Genomic DNA, 16,630 nt, shown 5'->3' with positions numbered 1-16,630 from the left:
GTGCTGGTCTCTCTTCCCCCGTTTTATTCTCACAAGAAGAATCAGGCAGTTAAGGTGACGGGCAAGGGGGAGTGACGTAGCTGAGCAGGGACTCGAATCCAGGGCCCACGATGCACATGTTGGATAATGCACTTTCAGTGTGCTTTTGCAGCTGGATTTCCCTGTGCGGAACAGGATAATCTACTTCCAAAGGGCACTGAACGTGCATTATCCAGCATGCGCATGGACTCTCTACTCCAGCCTGTTTGAACCTTTTGATCATGGAGGACCTCCTGAAATACTTTTTCAGGCTTTGGGGAGGCCCGGAAGTGATGTCAGCGGGGCACGCCTCCCTGCCACGCCCCCTGGAAGTGACACGTCGCCGTTAACAGGCATGTTTGAGGAGGACTGAGGGGGGGAGAGTGAGGAGGTGGTTTAAGGAGGGTGCGGGCGCCACCCCCTCCAGGCACAGAAACCACGAGAGAACTTGCTTATGCTCAGGAAGGGGAGCAAGGGAAGTGGCTGGTTTCTTGTAGGCTAGTCCATACTTGTAGGCTAGTCCACTAAGATAGGAGGGGAAAGGCTGCGGACCCCCTCCCAAGCTCCCGCGGACCCCCAGCTGCTCTACGCCATTGAGCTCCTTTTGGCACCACACTGGCAGATCCGATAACAAGCCTTCTCAATCCTGCTCTGGAGTCTTTCTGTTCCATATATTTCTGGTAAGGCCTTGGAGGAGGAGCTGGTCTCATGTCTTAAGTTCCACTCAGCACTTAACACCCACTCAGGGCAGCTATCCCGCCCCTGAGTGCCTTCTCTTCCAACCAGCTTGCCTGTCTGTCCAGCAGCCAGCCAATCACATTCCGTCCCCCACTCCTGACCACCCCCTCCTCCTTCCACTTCCCTCCGAGGCTCGGAGGCTGCAGATCCCTGCTGCATGAGAGCTGCCCCTGCCTGTGAGTTCCCTAACAGCTGCCTGCAGCCTTTCTAGGTCCTGGGGGAGGAGGAGGCCATCTACAGAGTTCTTCCACCCCGAATCGAGCGCCCTTTGTATTCCTGGATGCAACGGGCTGGGCCCCTAGTTCATTTATAAGATCTATTGAGCCGTTCTTACCTTGGGAAGAGGTTGTTGTCATGTACACAGTTCCTCAGAGGGCCAGAGCTTGAGATCCTAGCCGGGATCGTAAAGCACCCCATCGGCGTCAACAGGAAACAAGGATTACAGCAGTTCTGTAACCAATGAGATGCCAGAGTTAGCGTCCAATGAGAGATCTTTGCTTAGGGCCAAGGAGGGTACAGGGCAGGGAGATCCTTTTGTTCAGGATCTGTATATATTGGGTGAGGTTGGGGTACTTAGTTCAGAGTGTGTTACTTGGCTTAATAAAGAGCAGAAATGAACAACCAGTGTCCTGGTCCTTGAACCCACGGATTTAAGATGCCGGGGATTGAACCTCGGACTTTCCGCGTGGACAGCAGATACTCTGTCACTGAGCCGCCCTTTTCTTTGCCCCACGGTCTTCAGCAGTCCCTGGGAATCCCATGTCCCTCTGGGCATTTCAGCGCTATATTCTCAGAAGCGTACTTCTCGAGGAACCACACTTATGTACCAAAAAACCCTCCACCCCATGGTAGATGTGGCTTAAACCCTGCACATGGATTGCAACAGCCTTGCCATGAGACCATACGGCTGGGGGACTGCCCAATTAGATTCAAGTTTGGAGCAGGAAGAAAACTATTTCTTGCATGTGGTGGGATCAGGCATGGCTTCCTCCTCCGGCCCATGCTTAGCACTCCCTCTAGCGGCTAACCTGGGCAGCTGGACCCATAGCAGCCTCTGAATTAAAAACCTAGCCAATGCTAAACTGGTGGGTCTGTCACCAAGGGGGCTCAGCCATCAGGGCTGCCCCTCTCCAACCCCCTTTTATTCTGCTAGCCTGCTGTGGGCCTCTCAGCACCCCCACGACGCTTGCGGCCCTGAATTTCTGTGTCGGAAGCCATGCCTTAATGCCCTTGGCAACCGGATCGTGTCTGGAGCGCCGGTCTACCTATTGTCTCCCGTGGCTCAGGGCCAGCTTAAGGCATGCATAAAACGCTTCTGATCTCGGCTGGTAACAAATGGGAAATCTGTACGGGCAAAGCAAATGCGCGGAGCTAAATTGCTTCCCGGTTGCATCTCATTGGCACGCTGCAAATAAAAGGTGTGTGAGCCGAAATACCACAGATGTGACCTCACGTCTATTGCCCCCGGCTGCATACAGATTATTGTTCCCGTACAGCCATAAAACTGGCTTCTTCTAAATTGCTATCACCATGGTATTAGTCCTCTAGCATTATATTATGGTACAATGAGGGGGGGGGGGAGAAAAAGGCCCTCCTTCCAGAAGGGGGAAAACCATCTATGAGCCCAATTCCCTTAATAGTGTGATCACTTCCCTCTAGAATGCAAAGGGAAAAATTCACCCAACCAGCTAGTTCAGTGGTTTCTTGTAGACAAGGGAAGCCTGCAGTTATGCAAGAGTTCCCCAAGGGCTATGTAGCCTTTCCCAGAAGTTTGGATGGCCAATGGCATCCCTAGATGTCACTGGAGACTACTTCCACCGTGGCTCGACAGGCCTAGTCTCTTTCTCCACAACGGAACGGTAAATGATCAATCGATTGATTGGCTGTCTCCCATATCTTACTTCCAGGCCCACATCTCTGAAGAAGAAGAGTTGGTTCTTATACGCTGCTTTTTTTCTACCTGAAGGAGTCTCAAAGCGGCTTACAGTCACCTTCCCTTCCCTCTACCCGCAACAGACACCCAGTGAGGGAGGTGAGGCTGAGAGAGCCCTGATATTACTGAAGAAGAGTTGGTTCTTATATGCTGCATTTCTCTACTCGAAGGAGGCTCAAAGTGGCTTACAGTCGCCTTCCCTTTCCTCTCCCCACAACAGACACCTTGTGAGGTGGATGAGGCTGAGAGAGCCCTGATATTACTGCTCGGTCAGAACAGCTTTATTAGTGCTGTGGCGAGCCCAAGGTCACCCAGCTGGCTGCATGTGGAGGAGTGGGGAATCAAACCCGGCTTGCCAGATTAGAAGTCGGTGCTCCTAACCATGACACCAAGCTGCCTCTTCAGGAAGGCTCTGCTTCTCACTCACCTTGAAAGCCCCTTGTTGGAATCCCCATACGTTGGCCACAACACGATGGGACTTTACACCTCAACGCCGTGCCCATTACTTCACCGTCACTGAGCAAGTTCACCATGAGTTCCAACACGGCTGGTATTCAATAATACCAGCTCCGACGATCCCAAGGTGCTGTCTTCTGAGCCAGACGCTACTCCAGGCTTTCTCAACCAGGGTTTTGTGACAACCGGGGTTTTCTTGATGATCCTGGAAGGGTTTCCCAAATGGGTGAGAGTTAATTATTTTTTTAATCTGTTAAACATTTATAAGGTGATATGACCATATACGGTCATGTTGACCTGCTCCCCCACCCTTCCCAAGATGGCCTATGATGGGCCTGGAGGGGGTGGGAAGGGGAGGGCCGCAGGTGGACGTCTACACAGTGACGCTTCCCAACCATATTCTGAATGATTCTGCCACTTCTGGGGTTTCATAAAGCCTGAAGAACGTTTCAGGGCTTTCTCAAGGCCGCACTGATCTAGCAAGATGGGCATTGTCCGCTCTGACTGGCAGCCACTGTCCAGGGTCCCTGGGCTTTTGCCAGAATTTTTAACTGGAGGTGAGGCTCAACGTTGAGGCCTTCTGCATCCAAAGGAGATGCTCTGCCACTGAGTCACAGCCCTTCCCCAGCTGAGACCCTGCTCTCAAGAATGCCATTTATGCCTACACCCCAGCACCTCTCTATTGAGAAAACCGCAGCTTTATCCACGGAACTCACGGCAGAACTGCCACGAGAGTCTTCTTTCACCTTCCTAAACGGCTTGGTCCTGCAGGTATATGCCGGGTATTGTGCAAGGGCCAAGCAAGGGCCAATTCTTCTCCCTGGGATGAGATTCTAGCAGGGCCACTTTTCCGCCTCCTGGCTGGTCGCCAGGAAAGAAAAATGAAAAGTGGGGTACAAATGTTCACCACTGGCATCCTAATGTACAGATGCACATTAAGGTAGCACTGGAGGTCATGGCTTCAACTCTAGCATTAGGCCACATGGGGGGGGGGGGAGTTGATTGTGTTGCCACGTGGAAATCTGACACTTTTAAGAAGCATTTCTGGGTATTGTGCTCCACCTCCATGCATACATGAGCCCTGGTCTCCCCAAGTCCTTGCACCCCCTCTGAGCCACCGTCTCTTCAAACCAGCAAGCTGCCCACCAAGTGGTCTGCAACACAGGTTGTATTGAGGGGCAACCAGCAGAGGGGCTACCGGGATTGACCCAGGGCCTTCTAATTCAAGGATGCGCCGGGGCCCTAGCAGAGCACAATTGTGGCAGAGGGGAATGGCCTGTCACTCCAGAGAGTCCCAAAAGAGGGACAAAAGGGGCTGGGGCAGACCAAAGAGCCTCCAGCCCTGATCCATTGGAGGGGGGGGGGAGAGGGGCAACGTGGGGTCCCATAGCCCAGTGCCACATTTCCAAACCGTACCAGGGCCTTCCCGCAGCCAACCCAGCGCCCTGCCCCTGAAGCCAATTTCCACGTGCGCCAAGCTCTCTGCACACGCCCAGGGGCCGGCCAAGGCCGCCTCTGGCCGAAGTTGGCAAAGCCCAAGTTTGTGGGCACGGGGAGGGAGGGAGGGCAGCATCTCTTTGTGTGGCAGCGGACCGGGGCAGGGCAAGGCCCAGTGGCTCGCCCGCCGAGGCTGCCTCCCGCTCCCGCGGCTGCTGTAGCTGTAGTAGCTGCTGCTGCTGCTGCTGCTGCTGCTACTGCTGTTGGTCTCCGTGCGCGGTGGGGCGAGGGGCTGTCCCAAGCCGGCTTCCCCTTCCTTTCGGCGCTGAGTGACAGAGAGCGCAGCCAGTGCGGGCCCTGCGGAGGGGGGACTAACCCCAGCCTCTCCGGCGCAGCCCGGGAACCGACCTGGGCGCCGCCGCCGCCGCCAACCTCCGGCCAGGGCGAAGCGAGCGAGGGCCATGGCAGCCGCGGGACCCCGAGCCGAGCCGCCGCCGCCGCCCCCCGCGCCCCCCGCGCCGCCGCCCCGGCCCTAGAGCCGCGCCGCAGCCCGCCCGGCCCAGGTAGCAGGCAGGCCCGCCCGCCCGCCCGCCCAGGGGCCAGAGCCGCCCGCCGCCCCGCGTGGCCCCGGGACCCGCCCGCCCGGCACGGAAGGAGGGAGGGAGGCAGGGAGGGAACAAAGGCGCGGCGGGGAAAGGGCAGTGGCGCCGCGATCCGCATGGGGGGCCCGTCCTGCAGGAGGGAGCGAAACTTTCCCGGGACCCCCGAACTGGGCATCGGGCGCTGCGGGAGAGGGATGTTGCTGGAGGGGGTCGCGGGTGGGCCAGGCGCCACTTTGGGGGCGCCCTCGGTCCTGCCCCGCCTGGAGAGACGTGTGTGTGTGTGTTGGGGGGGGGGTCTGGAAAGGAGCCCCCACGTGTGCAAGCAGAGCAAGGCTGGTACCTTTGTCACCTTTAGGGGCGCAGCCAGGACTTCGGGGTCTCCCGAATAGGGATCGGAATCAGGGGCAGCCGACAGAGGGGGGAGGTTTTCTGAAAAGGAGCCCCCCCCCCCACAATGTGGGAGAGGAGTGCGCAGCTCCATTGTCACCTTTGTGGGTCCAGCCACGACTTTGGGGTCTCCCTGATAAGAATCCTAATAAGGTGCAGTAGTAGAGGGGGAGGGGGGAGGTTTTCTGAAAAGGAGCCCCCCCCCCATGTGGAGCGGGGCTGATATGCGGCTCCATTGTCACCTTTTTGGGGTCTCCCTTTTAAGAATCGGAATAAGGTACAGTAGTAGAGGGGGTGGGGGGAGTGGGGCTGATGCATTGCTCCATTGTCACTTTTTTGGGTACAGTCGTGACTTGGGGGGTCTCCCGAATAGGAATCAGAATTAGGTGCAGCCGAGAGGTGGCCAGGGTGGCTTTCTGGAAAGGAGCCCCATAGGTGCAAGCGGGGCAGGGCTGATAGCAGCTCCTTTGTCACCTTTTGGGGGAGGGTGGTGTGTGGCAAAATACTCTGTCCTTGGCCAGTGGTGGGATGCTGCAGCAGAGTTCATGGATAGACTCAGGCTCGACTCCTCTGTGGACTGCTGTGTGTGTTTCTGATGTCAGGAATTTGGTACCTGTTACATACGTGTGGACAGTACGATGCACAATAGCTTCCCGTGCTTGTGACGTGTAAATCCTTGCACGGAAAGACCAGCCCTATGGGAATCTTGTAGCAGGAAGCGGGGTTTAAACCACATCAGTTCGTGGTTCATCCGTGAGCCGGACCCCCAAAATGAGGTTTGTGCCCATCCCTAGTGATGACCCACAGATTTTAGATTAATATTTACGGATACTAGAAAGCTGCTAGAAAAGGCTATCTGTTCTCTGTCCCCTTTGGGACTTAGGGACGTCATGCTTGTCCTGTTGGGTCAAACCTTTTAGTGCCCAGGGACAAATGAGATTTCCCAGCCATGTTTCCCCGGCAACTGGAAATCAGGGGGATGATGGTTCAGTGGTTATCTCAGGTTGAGGCTGCAGCATCTCCGGCTTGGCTTAGTGGTTAATGGCCTCTGATCTGGAGAACCCAGCTTGATTCTTCCCGTCTCCACTTGCAGCCAGCTGGGTGACCTTGGGCCAGTCCCAGTTCTCTCAGAGCTCTCTCAGCCTCACCTGCTACCCAGGGTGCCTGTTGTGGGGGAGAGGAAGGGCAGCCGATTGTAAGCTTTGAGACTTCTTCCGGGACGTTGAGGAGAGCCTTGTTCATCAGGGTAGGCAGCCCAGCTCTCAATAGATCCAAAGTCTGATGCGGTTAAGGCAACTTGTAAGTGTTCATGGGGTACGTTGCTGATACACAGACAGACCTATTTTCAATTGTTTCTTTTTTTAAGGCCACTGATCCTTCTCTAGAGCAGCCGCATCCATAAATTAAGGATCCTTTATGTGAAGAAGGGTTTTCTCGTCCTGAGCCTGCGCAAACTTAAGTTCACAGACATTTTGAGATTGCCGGGTTGGGGACCCGTTGCTGACCCTTGGTTGGCTCCCTTTCTTTAACAGGCATCTTCGCCTAGGCTGTTTTGCCCTTTATCTGCCGCTGAGGACCTCCTCCGACGGAGAGCTGGGGACGATGATCCCCAGGCAGTGGAGTAGGAAATCCCTGCAAACCCGCTTGCCCAGCCATCCCACTGCAGCAGGAGTCCCTGAAGAGGGCCACAGGCCACGAATCACCTGGCCACGATCATGAAGAAGGAGGCTCAGTTTTTCGGGGTACCAAAACTGCAGCCTGTACTGATCAGCCGGGATGGCCTGTATCAAACTTGCTCTACACTGCAGGAGTGGTGAGTCAGGGAGACAATGGCTTCCCAAAAGAGGGAAGAGCCAGTGTGGTGAGAGCCAGTGTGGTGTAGTGGTTAAAGAGCGGTAGCCTCTAATCTGGAGAACTGGGTTTGATTCCCTACTCCTACTCCACATGCAGCCAGCTGGGTGAACTTGGGCTAGTCTCAGTTCTCTTCGAGCTGTTCTCAGAGCAGTTCTCCCAGAGCTCTCTGAGATCCACCTACCTGACAGGATGTCTGTTTTTAGGGAGAGGAAAGGAAAGGTGCTTGCAGGCCATTTGGAGGCTCCTTTGGGTAGCGAAAAGCGGGATATTAAAAACCCATCTCTTCTTCTTCGTTGTCCCACCTGGCTTTCAGGACTGGCTAGAACAATTAGTCTCCAGTCGGTTAGAGAAGAAGAAAAGAGCCTCTTGACTCACCCGAAAAAGGCAATGCCATGCCTCTTTCTCCCCACCCTCCCAGTCAGACCTCTTCCAAAAAATTAGCTCCTTCAAGGCCTCTAGACAGCAGAGAAACACTCTTCTTGGCCCACAAAGATTGCCTGTAAAAGCACCTTCCCCATTATGAGCAATTATTCAGATTTCTCAGACTACAGATTTGAAGATAAGGATTCCTCCTTAGGCTCCGCGGATCTGGATAAAGAGGAAGGCCAGTTGGCTGAAGACATAACCCGTCTGCAGAGCCAGCCAGCTCTCCGCCTCTTTTCTCACGCCGACGTCTCTCTCTCTCTCTTGCGTAAAGCATTTAAAATCCTACAGCTTTCTGCCCCTAAGGTAGAAATCTTGGAGGAGAAATAGGATGACGACAACGATGAAACGGCCCCTGAGGTTTTCTCCAGGGTTAGAGAGCTGGGTCCAACTTTTCCCTTCTCATCCTTTTTGAAAACCAAGATAGAAGAGGAGGGGTCACATCTTCCCATTCACATTCGGGACAGGCTAAAAGAGCATATTCATTTCCTCCCAACCAGCGAACGGAAAGCTCAAGAGGTAGGTGCTGCTGTGGCTGCCTTAGCATCAGGGGGGCTCTTCCAAAAGAGGGAGAAGGCTCCCGTAAAGTTCCCGGCGATTGAAAAAGTGACGCAGTTCTCCGCAGAGCCCAAAGGCCATTGCCTAACGTGGCTCCCACTGGCAAGAGCCTCATGTAGGTGACTTTGTCAGTTGTCCCAAGAATGCCCAGCTTTAAGCCAGAGACTTGTCAAGCGACCTGCACAATCTGGACTCCCAAGTTCTCAGCAAGGGCTTTCGCAGTGGTAGCCAGAAGACATCTCCGTCTCAGATCCCTGGAACATGGACTCCCTTTCCAAGTCTTGTTGGGCATCGTGACCTTTCCTGGGTGCAGCTCTTCTGCCGCGTCTCCCCTCTCAAGCCCATCCGTCTCAACTGAATCTATGTGTACAGACAGACACCACCATGGCACGCAGACTGAAAGGGAGGCGCCCAAGCCAAGAAGCTACAGCGGGAGAACTGTCCTCATGTCTTGGGCCGGACAATATCCAGCCCCTCTTAGAGCAGAACCCATCAGCGGCATAGCAGATGTCCAAGAAGATTGGGTCAGCCACACCAGCATGGACCAAGGGGAGTTGTCCTGCAGCCAGGAAACATTCCGCCCCCTGGATCTACATTTCAGCCTGACCTGCGTAGATCTCTTTTCCTCCCCAACCAGTGCCAAGATACCCAGATCCTCCTTGGCATATCAATTTCAGGGCCTTCAAGTCCCAGAGGGGATCACAGCTCATTCAGCGAGAAATGCTTCTACATCCTTGGCGTTGGACCCAAAGGCACCTGTGGCAGATATCTGCACGGCCAGATATCTACCTGGGCCTCGGTGTCCGCATTGATGAAGCACTACAAGACGGACTGTCTTGCCGCGGCTGATGCAGCATTTGAACACAGAGCCCTACACCAAGTGGTTTAGTTCTGTCAGCACCTTGTGCTTGGCAGTCACTTTTCCTTCCCTGGATCCGACGAGCCAGCGTGGTGTCGCGGTTAAGAGCGGCGGCCTCTGTTCTGGAGAACTGGGCTTGCTTCCCCCCCTTCCTCCGCCACACGCAGCCAGCTGGGTGACCTTGGGCCAGTCACAGTTCTCTCAGAGCTTTCTCAGCCTCACAGGGTGTCTGTTGTGGGGAGAGGAAGACAACTGGAAGCCGCTGTGAGATTCCTTCAAGTAGTAAACTGGTGTACAGAAACCCTGTTGCTCTTTGTAATATCCCAAGCGTATCAGAGTATCCTCCCCCCCTCACGAGAGACAGGAACGCTGGTCTTATCTTGAAGGTTCCTTCTTCTGAAGGGCCAGGGGGACACTCTGGACCCACCCTAGTTGGAGGGTCCCTGTTCAGCCTATTCTGCTGCTTAGAAGGGTTAGAGAGCTGGGTCCAACTTTTCCCTTCTCATCCTTTTCGAAAACCGAGATAGAAGAGGAGGGGTCCATCTCCGTATCCCTTGTTCTTTCGCTGTTCTGACAGGTCATCTTTACCTGTGTGGTTTGTTTCTTAGGGTTCCGTAAGCTTTGTTGTCTGTTTGTCCACACATTGTGGACGGTTATCAACTGCGGAAGTCTCTGGACGGAGGGTGGGCTTCTCCCCCCCCCTCCCGCCCAAAGATGGGAAGTGCAGTTAGTTTCCTGTCTTCAAGGATTGTGGGAAGAGGAACCCAAGCGTATCAGAACATCCTCCTCGCCCTCAAGAAGAAGAAACCTTCTTCACAGTAAGTCAAGCAGTCTGTTATTTCAGGCCGGTCCGTCTTCAAGGGACTTCAACCTGTAGACCGGTTGTGGTAGACCAGGGGAAAGCCGGTTGCATCGGAGGGAATGTTTGAACCCGGCCGCTGCCATCTTTAAAAGTGGCAGGTACCACTTTGACTCATGGCTCTGCCGTCTTTAAAAGGGGCAAGTGCCCCTTTTGCACACGACTCTGGACTTGGGTTTCCCCTTTGGCCGCAAGAGAACTCTCAGAGGCAGGTGAGGCTGAGAGAGAGAGGGGCTGCTCCAGAGTGCTCGCGATTTGAACCTGGGTCTCCCCAATTCTGAATCCCAGGCTACGGCCAAGGGCTCCCTTCCCAGGTACTGTGTGTTTTTAATCTGCTCCTTATCCATCACTTGACCGTACCAGACCAGGGGTAGTCAAACTGCGGCCCATCAGATGTCCATGGACTACAATTCCCAGGAGCCTCTGCCAGCGAATGCTGGCAGGGGCTCCTGGGAATTGTAGTCCATGGACATCTGGAGGGCCTCAGTTTGACTACCCCGGTCCCAGACTATCCCAATGGCAATAAGACCGCTTCTAGCCCTTAACTAAACGTGGAATGCTTTGAGAGGGATTTTGTTTCTCGTGAACACAGTTCTCAATGTGTTTCTTTCCCTCCCCCCCCTTACTTACCAGGAAGGAGTCTGCTTACTCCATCCCAACTGGGTCGGAAGTGCAACGCACCTGTGAGCCGTCTACCCGTTCCTCTCGGCCCCTGTCATGCTTCTGTGCTTCTCCAAGACTGTGAGCTGAAGGGAGAACCTCCTCGGATCGGCTCCGGTGGCCCGAAGCCGGGCAGATCACCTCTCGACAGGACCCAGCCTCGCTCCCCTGAGAGAAGAAAAAGAAAATGGCTGCCACACAGGAGGTGCCCCCGCCAGCACTGGGCCTGCATTTTCTGTACCCGTTAGAAGAAACGATGCCCCCCAGGGTCAAAATGGAGGAGCCTGGGCCGCCGTGCCCAGAGGCGGGCTGGGAGTGGGATGCGGCGGGGAAGGCCCCCCTTGTCGTCCAGGCGGGCACCATCAGCGACCTGCTGCGGTGGGCCACTCCGCCCCAGGTGAGGAGCGACCCGATGCCGCAGCTGTGGGAAGTGCAGTGCCAGGAGATGGTGCAGAGCCTGCGTACGCCCGCCGACGTGCCCGGCCCCGTCCCCGTCCCGCCCCCGGCCCCCGCCTGGGGGAACCTTCAGCTGCCTGAGCTGGCGCCCGTTGACGATATCGAGGCCTACTTGTCCTCCTTCGAAAGGGCGGCGGAAACCTGCCAGTGGCCGAGGGGAGAGTGGGTGACCCGGCTCATGCCGGCCCTCAGCGGGAAGGCCCCGGCGCCACACAACGGCCTGGACGCCCGGGGCGGCCGGAGCGAGCACAGAAAGTCCAAATCTTCCGGCCTGCGAGGAGAAGGCGGCGCCGGTGCCGAGATGCAGCGCCAGCGGTTCCGGCAGTTCCGTTACCAGGACGTGGAAGGCCCCCGGGAGGCTTGCCGGCGACTCCGGGAGCTCTGCCGTCGCTGGCTGAAGCCGGAGAGCCGCACCAAGGAGCAGATCCTGGAGCTGCTGATCCTGGAGCAGTTCCTGACCATCTTGCCCCAGGATATCCAGAGCTGGGTGTGGGAGCGAGGCCCCGAGACTTGCGCCCAGGCCGTGGCCCTGGTGGAAGGCTACCAGATGGGAAGGCGAGACGCTGGGATGTGGGAGCAGCAGGTGAGGGGGGCTGCGTCCTGGGGACCAGACAACGGTGGTAGCTTGGCGGGGTGGGGGAGGACACAGGGAAGGAAGCCCCCAGCCATGGACTCCATAGAATCCGTCTCAACATCCGGAAGAAGTTCCTGATCATTACAGCGGTTCCTCAGTGGAACAGGCTTCCTCGGGAGGTGGTGGGTTCTCCATCTTTGGGCATTTTTAAACAGAGCCTAGATAGCCATCTGACGGAGAGGCTGATTTTGTGAAGGTTCAAGGGGGTGGCAGGTGACAGTGGATGAGCGATAGGGTTGTGAGTGTCCTGCATAGTGCAGGGGGTTGGACTAGATGACCCAGGAGGTCCCTTCCGACTTTGTTTTTCTATGATTCTTTATGCCCAGGGTTACAATGCAGAGGCAGGCAACGGCAAACCCCCTCTGTATTTCTCTTGCCTTGCAGATCCATAAGTCAGCTGGGATCTGACAGCCCCCCCCCCCCGGGTGCGTTGTCCGTTCCACATGTCAAAGAGCAAAGGGGAGGCCTCTGTCTCCATGGTGATGTATCTTTGTTTCTCCTTGCCAGGTGACGGTGCGGGTGAAGGTCGAGCAGGTGAGCCCTCAAGAGATGATGCTGCCCACAGCCCCATGGGAGCCGTCCGCCCCAATGCTGCCCCATCCCGAGTGCATCCCATCAGCAGACATGACACTAAGCCAGCCTCCTCCCATTCCTGCTCTCAAGATGCCCTGCATTCCCAAACAGGAGCCTCGAGGCCTTCAGGAAGCAGGTAAGAAGCTGGCAGCGGGTTTTCCAGGCGGAAAAGTCCCCATCTCTCAAGGCTTTTTTTTCATAGGAATAAGAAGAGGAGCAGGTTTTGTTATACTCTGCTTTCCACTACCCGAAGTGGCTGGCAAACACCTTTCTCCTCCTCTCCCCACAACAGACACCCTGTGAGAGAGGTGGGGCTGAGAGAGCTCTGAGAGAAAATGCTTTGTGAGAACAGCCTTATCAGGGCTGTGACTAGCCCACGGTCACCCAGCTGGCTGCATGGAGAGGAGCAACGAATCAAGCCCGGCTCGCCAGATTAGAAGCTGCCGCCCTCAACCTCTACACCAGGGGTAGTCAACCTGTGGTCTTCCAGATGTCCATGGACTACAGTTCCCATGAGCCCCTGCCAGCAAACGCTGGCAGGGACTCATGGGAATTGTAGTCCATGGACATCTGGAGGGCCACAGGTTGACTACCCCTGCTCTACACCACCCTGGAAAAGTGCTCCAACCTTGGACGGTTGCCTTCTTATCAGGGAATGGCTCCGACTTTGCTAAGAAGATCTCTTAGGAATCCTTCAAAGAGGAACTTTGTATCTGACTAAGGGGGCTTTGACTCTGGAATGTTTACACTCCCAAAATCTTGTTGGTTTCCAAGGTGCTCTGGGACTTGAATCTGGCTAGTCTTTCCTGCAGAAGGCTTTCTCAAAACACACGGAGAGCTCCCTTAAATGTTGGGGTGGCTCAACAGGGTCAACTCAAGCCACGCAACGCAAGCACGTGTGGCCTAATAGCCTTTTCGGCTTTGACTGTGAGGGTAGTCCTCCAGCCGAAACGCATTACAGATGTCCCCCCCACCTTCCATTGTTCAGCGCTATTTAACATCTTAGTTGCTACCTAACATCTTAAATCTCCCAGCCCTCTTTCCTCCCCCCTCTCAAGTAGTAGGATGGGGTGGGCTCCCGTCTTCTGCCATGTTTTTATAGTGTTATTTCGCTATGATTGTAATGGAATTTTTATGTCCTTTTAATAAGGGTTTATCATTTGTTTTTATGGACTTGTGTAACCCGCCGCAGGCCGGCTTCTGGGGTGGCAGGGAATGAATGAATGAATGAATGAATGAATGAATGAATGAATGAATGAATGAATGAATGAATGAATGAAATAAAGTGCTCCTGTATTTCCCCCCCCCCTACAGGAGGCGCCCTGATGGTTAACGGAGGCCGAGAACCAAACCCGCTGCACGGAGGTCCTCTGGACCTGGACCCTCGTGGTCCTTTCTCCGCTGGGAACCTTCAGGAGAACATGCCCTCTGAGCATCACAGGGAGCGCGCGGGTCAGCCGCACGAGGAGAGACGCCGCGAGACGGGAGAGAATCCGGCCGCGCACCCCAACCCGGCCGGAGTTCCCCCGGGGGCGGGGAAGCCCCTCCATCGGTGCTTGGAGTGCGGGAAAACGTTCAGCCGCAACTCGCACCTGCTCACCCACCAGAGGATCCACACGGGGGAGAAGCCGCACCAGTGTCCTCAGTGTGGCAAGCGATTCGGCCACACCTCCCAGCTGACGCGGCACCAGAGGACCCACGCCTCCGAGAGACCCTTCCGGTGCGCCCAGTGCAGCCGGAGTTTCTACCAGAGCTCCGAGCTGACCCGGCACCGGGCGTCCCACGCCAGGGACCGCCCGTACGGATGCAGCCAGTGCGGCAAGAAATTCCGTTGGAGTTCCGACCTCATCCGGCACCAGATCACCCACACGGGCGAGAGACCGTACAAATGCCCCGAGTGCGGGAAGAAATTTGGGCAGAACTCGCACCTGGTGCGGCACCGGAGAACCCACACGACTTAACCGAGCCCTTCCGTGACGGAGATGAAATCTTCATTTCCTCCCCCCCGGCCGAGAGTCCACTGGGAGCCAAAGGATGGGACGGCACTCCTCGGCAAGCGTGGACCTGTGACGGCCTAGGTGACTTTCGGCTGATGACCGTTGCGCCCCATATCCACCGATACAACGTCTGTCAGAGGATGGCTTGCTTAGAACGAGTTCCGTTTAGGTGCAAACCACGACGGACCGTGTGACCAGTCCCAGATCCCATTTCGGCTTCCCCCTGGAGATCGGCAGCGGATCCAGACTGAAGGAAGAGGCAGAGTCCCGCTTTAGGAGGGCTCCTTGAGCAACACGGAACTGATAGCGTTTTAGCGGCACCGGTTGGATGTCGTTTTCGTTCTTTCTTTTCTTCCTTTCTTTTTTTAAATGCTTAGAAAAAGGAGATAGATCTTCTAGTCATCTAGACAGGATTGTTGTTACACGACACAGTCTGTACCCCGTGACCCAAGACCCGTTATCTTTGTAGTGAGACAAAAACGATTTATCTTTTTAGAGAAATGCCCAGTCTGTTAACCCTTCAGGAGATTCCCTTGCGGGGAAGCCTTTTTGGTGCTTCTTCTGGAAATTTTACACGGTTGATAAACGGGAGAGCTGTTGAGGCAGTAGGCAAGGAGGGTAAATGATCGCGGTCCGAGGAACCAAGGGGTGGGAGGAAACCCAGTCATTCATGTCACTAGTCCATTGTAAACCAGGGGTAGTCAACCTGTGGCCCTCCAGATGTTCATGGACTACAATTCCCAGGAGCCCCTGCCAGCAAATGCTGGCAGGGGCTCTTGGGAACTGTAGTCTATGAACATCTGGAGGGCCACAGGTTGATTACCCCTGTTGTAGACAACCGTCCAGAGCTAAGTGTAGCGTCTGTAGTGTCACACTCAGAATAGGATAATACTTGAGAGGTAATGGTTGATTGACATTTGGGGAAGGAGAGACCTATTTCACATCAATTGTATAAATAGGTGACTGCCATTCTGTGGGGGTTGATTCACACCTGTTGGCATTTCATTTGACCTTCCCAGCAACCCCTCTACGTCTTGCTGTGGCCCTCAACTTCCTTCTCCCTCAGGAGCCAAAATGCAAACATCCTTTTCATACACACAGAGAGAGCTACATCCTCACACACTTGGGCTGTTAGTTCTCCTGCGGGCACGAAGGAATAGGCCAGTGGCCATGAGCAGCTGAAATGTATTGTGGGAAGATTCTGCCCAGTGCCCCTGTGAAGGTTCTGATGGGGAAGGAAGGCGCTAAAGAGGCCTTTGCTCAGTTGAAACCAGTCCAGACATTTGTTGAATGTTGTTAGCCATGTTCCTGCCTCACCCTTTACAGCCACAAGCTTGTACTATAGAGCAGTGGCCTCCTCAAAGCGAGAGACTGGCTAGTTTCTTGGTGCTCTAAATCCATTCCGTAGAGTAAGCTTGAAGCTTCTTGGCTCGTTGTGTATAGTCTGATTCTGAGCAAACAGGGGATTTGGTTTAGGATGCAGATTTCAACATCCTGAGAAGTTCAGCTGCTTTGGGAATTTCTGTTTGGGGTGTGGGAGGACATTTTTACAGCTGACCCGTAAGGCATTGAAGGTCACCTCCAGACATATGTGCAAACAAGAGGTTTGTGTGTGTGTGTTTGTAAGACCTAGGCAATGTTTTGTATTCAGACTGACATGGCAATTTCTGCCATGTCTCGCCATAGACCTCCCCTTCCCATATCATTCTTCAAGGCCCTGATCTACCAGGAGCAACATCTTATGGAGATCCCTGAGCTGCTGTGGGAGGAGGGCAGGAAATATCAGTCAGAGCTGAACACATCAGCAGCATAGCAAATGTTCAAGCACATTGGCCCAGCCACTCCAGGGGGAGTGATCCCCACAGCTAGGAAGCATTCCAGTCCCTGGTTCTACATTTTGCCTCCCAGACCAATGCCAAGAAGCCCAGATTCTTGTTGAGACCCAGAACAAGAAGCAGAACAAATGAATGCTCTAATGTGCCCTTGGCTATCGGGCCTTCTTTACGGTTTCTATCTGTCCCGGTGGAAATGTAGCCCCACTGAGAAAGGCTGATACCTTCCATGACTAGCACAGAAAAATATGCAGGTATTCTTGATCTGCATACCAATTCTTTTTCTTCCCCTTGAGGTGTGGAATTTGGATTTGTTTGGTGGCAGATTCTGATATTTTTTTAAATAAAAGAGTA

The 16,630-nt window shown here is 54.8% G+C and overlaps 2 protein-coding genes across 2 annotated transcripts in view; one reads left to right on the top strand and one right to left on the bottom strand.

The window, feature by feature from the left end:
* Positions 1-3,355, bottom strand: part of KREMEN2 (kringle containing transmembrane protein 2) — a 59,267-nt gene extending 55,912 nt beyond the window's left edge. Inside the window, exons 1-2 of the mRNA XM_077315234.1 lie at positions 3,117-3,355; positions 1,091-1,206 (exon numbers count right to left, since the gene is read on the bottom strand). Coding sequence (XP_077171349.1) covers positions 1,091-1,112 — 22 coding nt within the window. The 5' untranslated portion in view covers positions 1,113-1,206; positions 3,117-3,355. The remainder of the gene's footprint in view (positions 1-1,090; positions 1,207-3,116) is intronic.
* Positions 3,356-10,757: 7,402 nt separating this feature from the next.
* LOC143825134 (uncharacterized) overlaps positions 10,758-16,630 on the top strand; it is a 32,967-nt gene continuing 27,094 nt past the window's right edge. Inside the window, exons 1-3 of the mRNA XM_077313158.1 lie at positions 10,758-11,823; positions 12,382-12,583; positions 13,762-14,406. Of these exons, the coding sequence (XP_077169273.1) occupies positions 10,972-11,823; positions 12,382-12,583; positions 13,762-14,406 (1,699 nt within the window). The 5' untranslated portion in view covers positions 10,758-10,971. The remainder of the gene's footprint in view (positions 11,824-12,381; positions 12,584-13,761; positions 14,407-16,630) is intronic.

Source organism: Paroedura picta, chromosome 16, assembly GCF_049243985.1.
Source record: "Paroedura picta isolate Pp20150507F chromosome 16, Ppicta_v3.0, whole genome shotgun sequence".
Classification (NCBI taxonomy): domain Eukaryota; kingdom Metazoa; phylum Chordata; class Lepidosauria; order Squamata; family Gekkonidae; genus Paroedura; species Paroedura picta.
Note: the sequence above shows the minus strand (reverse complement) of the source record. Positions and strands in the feature narration are given on the sequence as shown.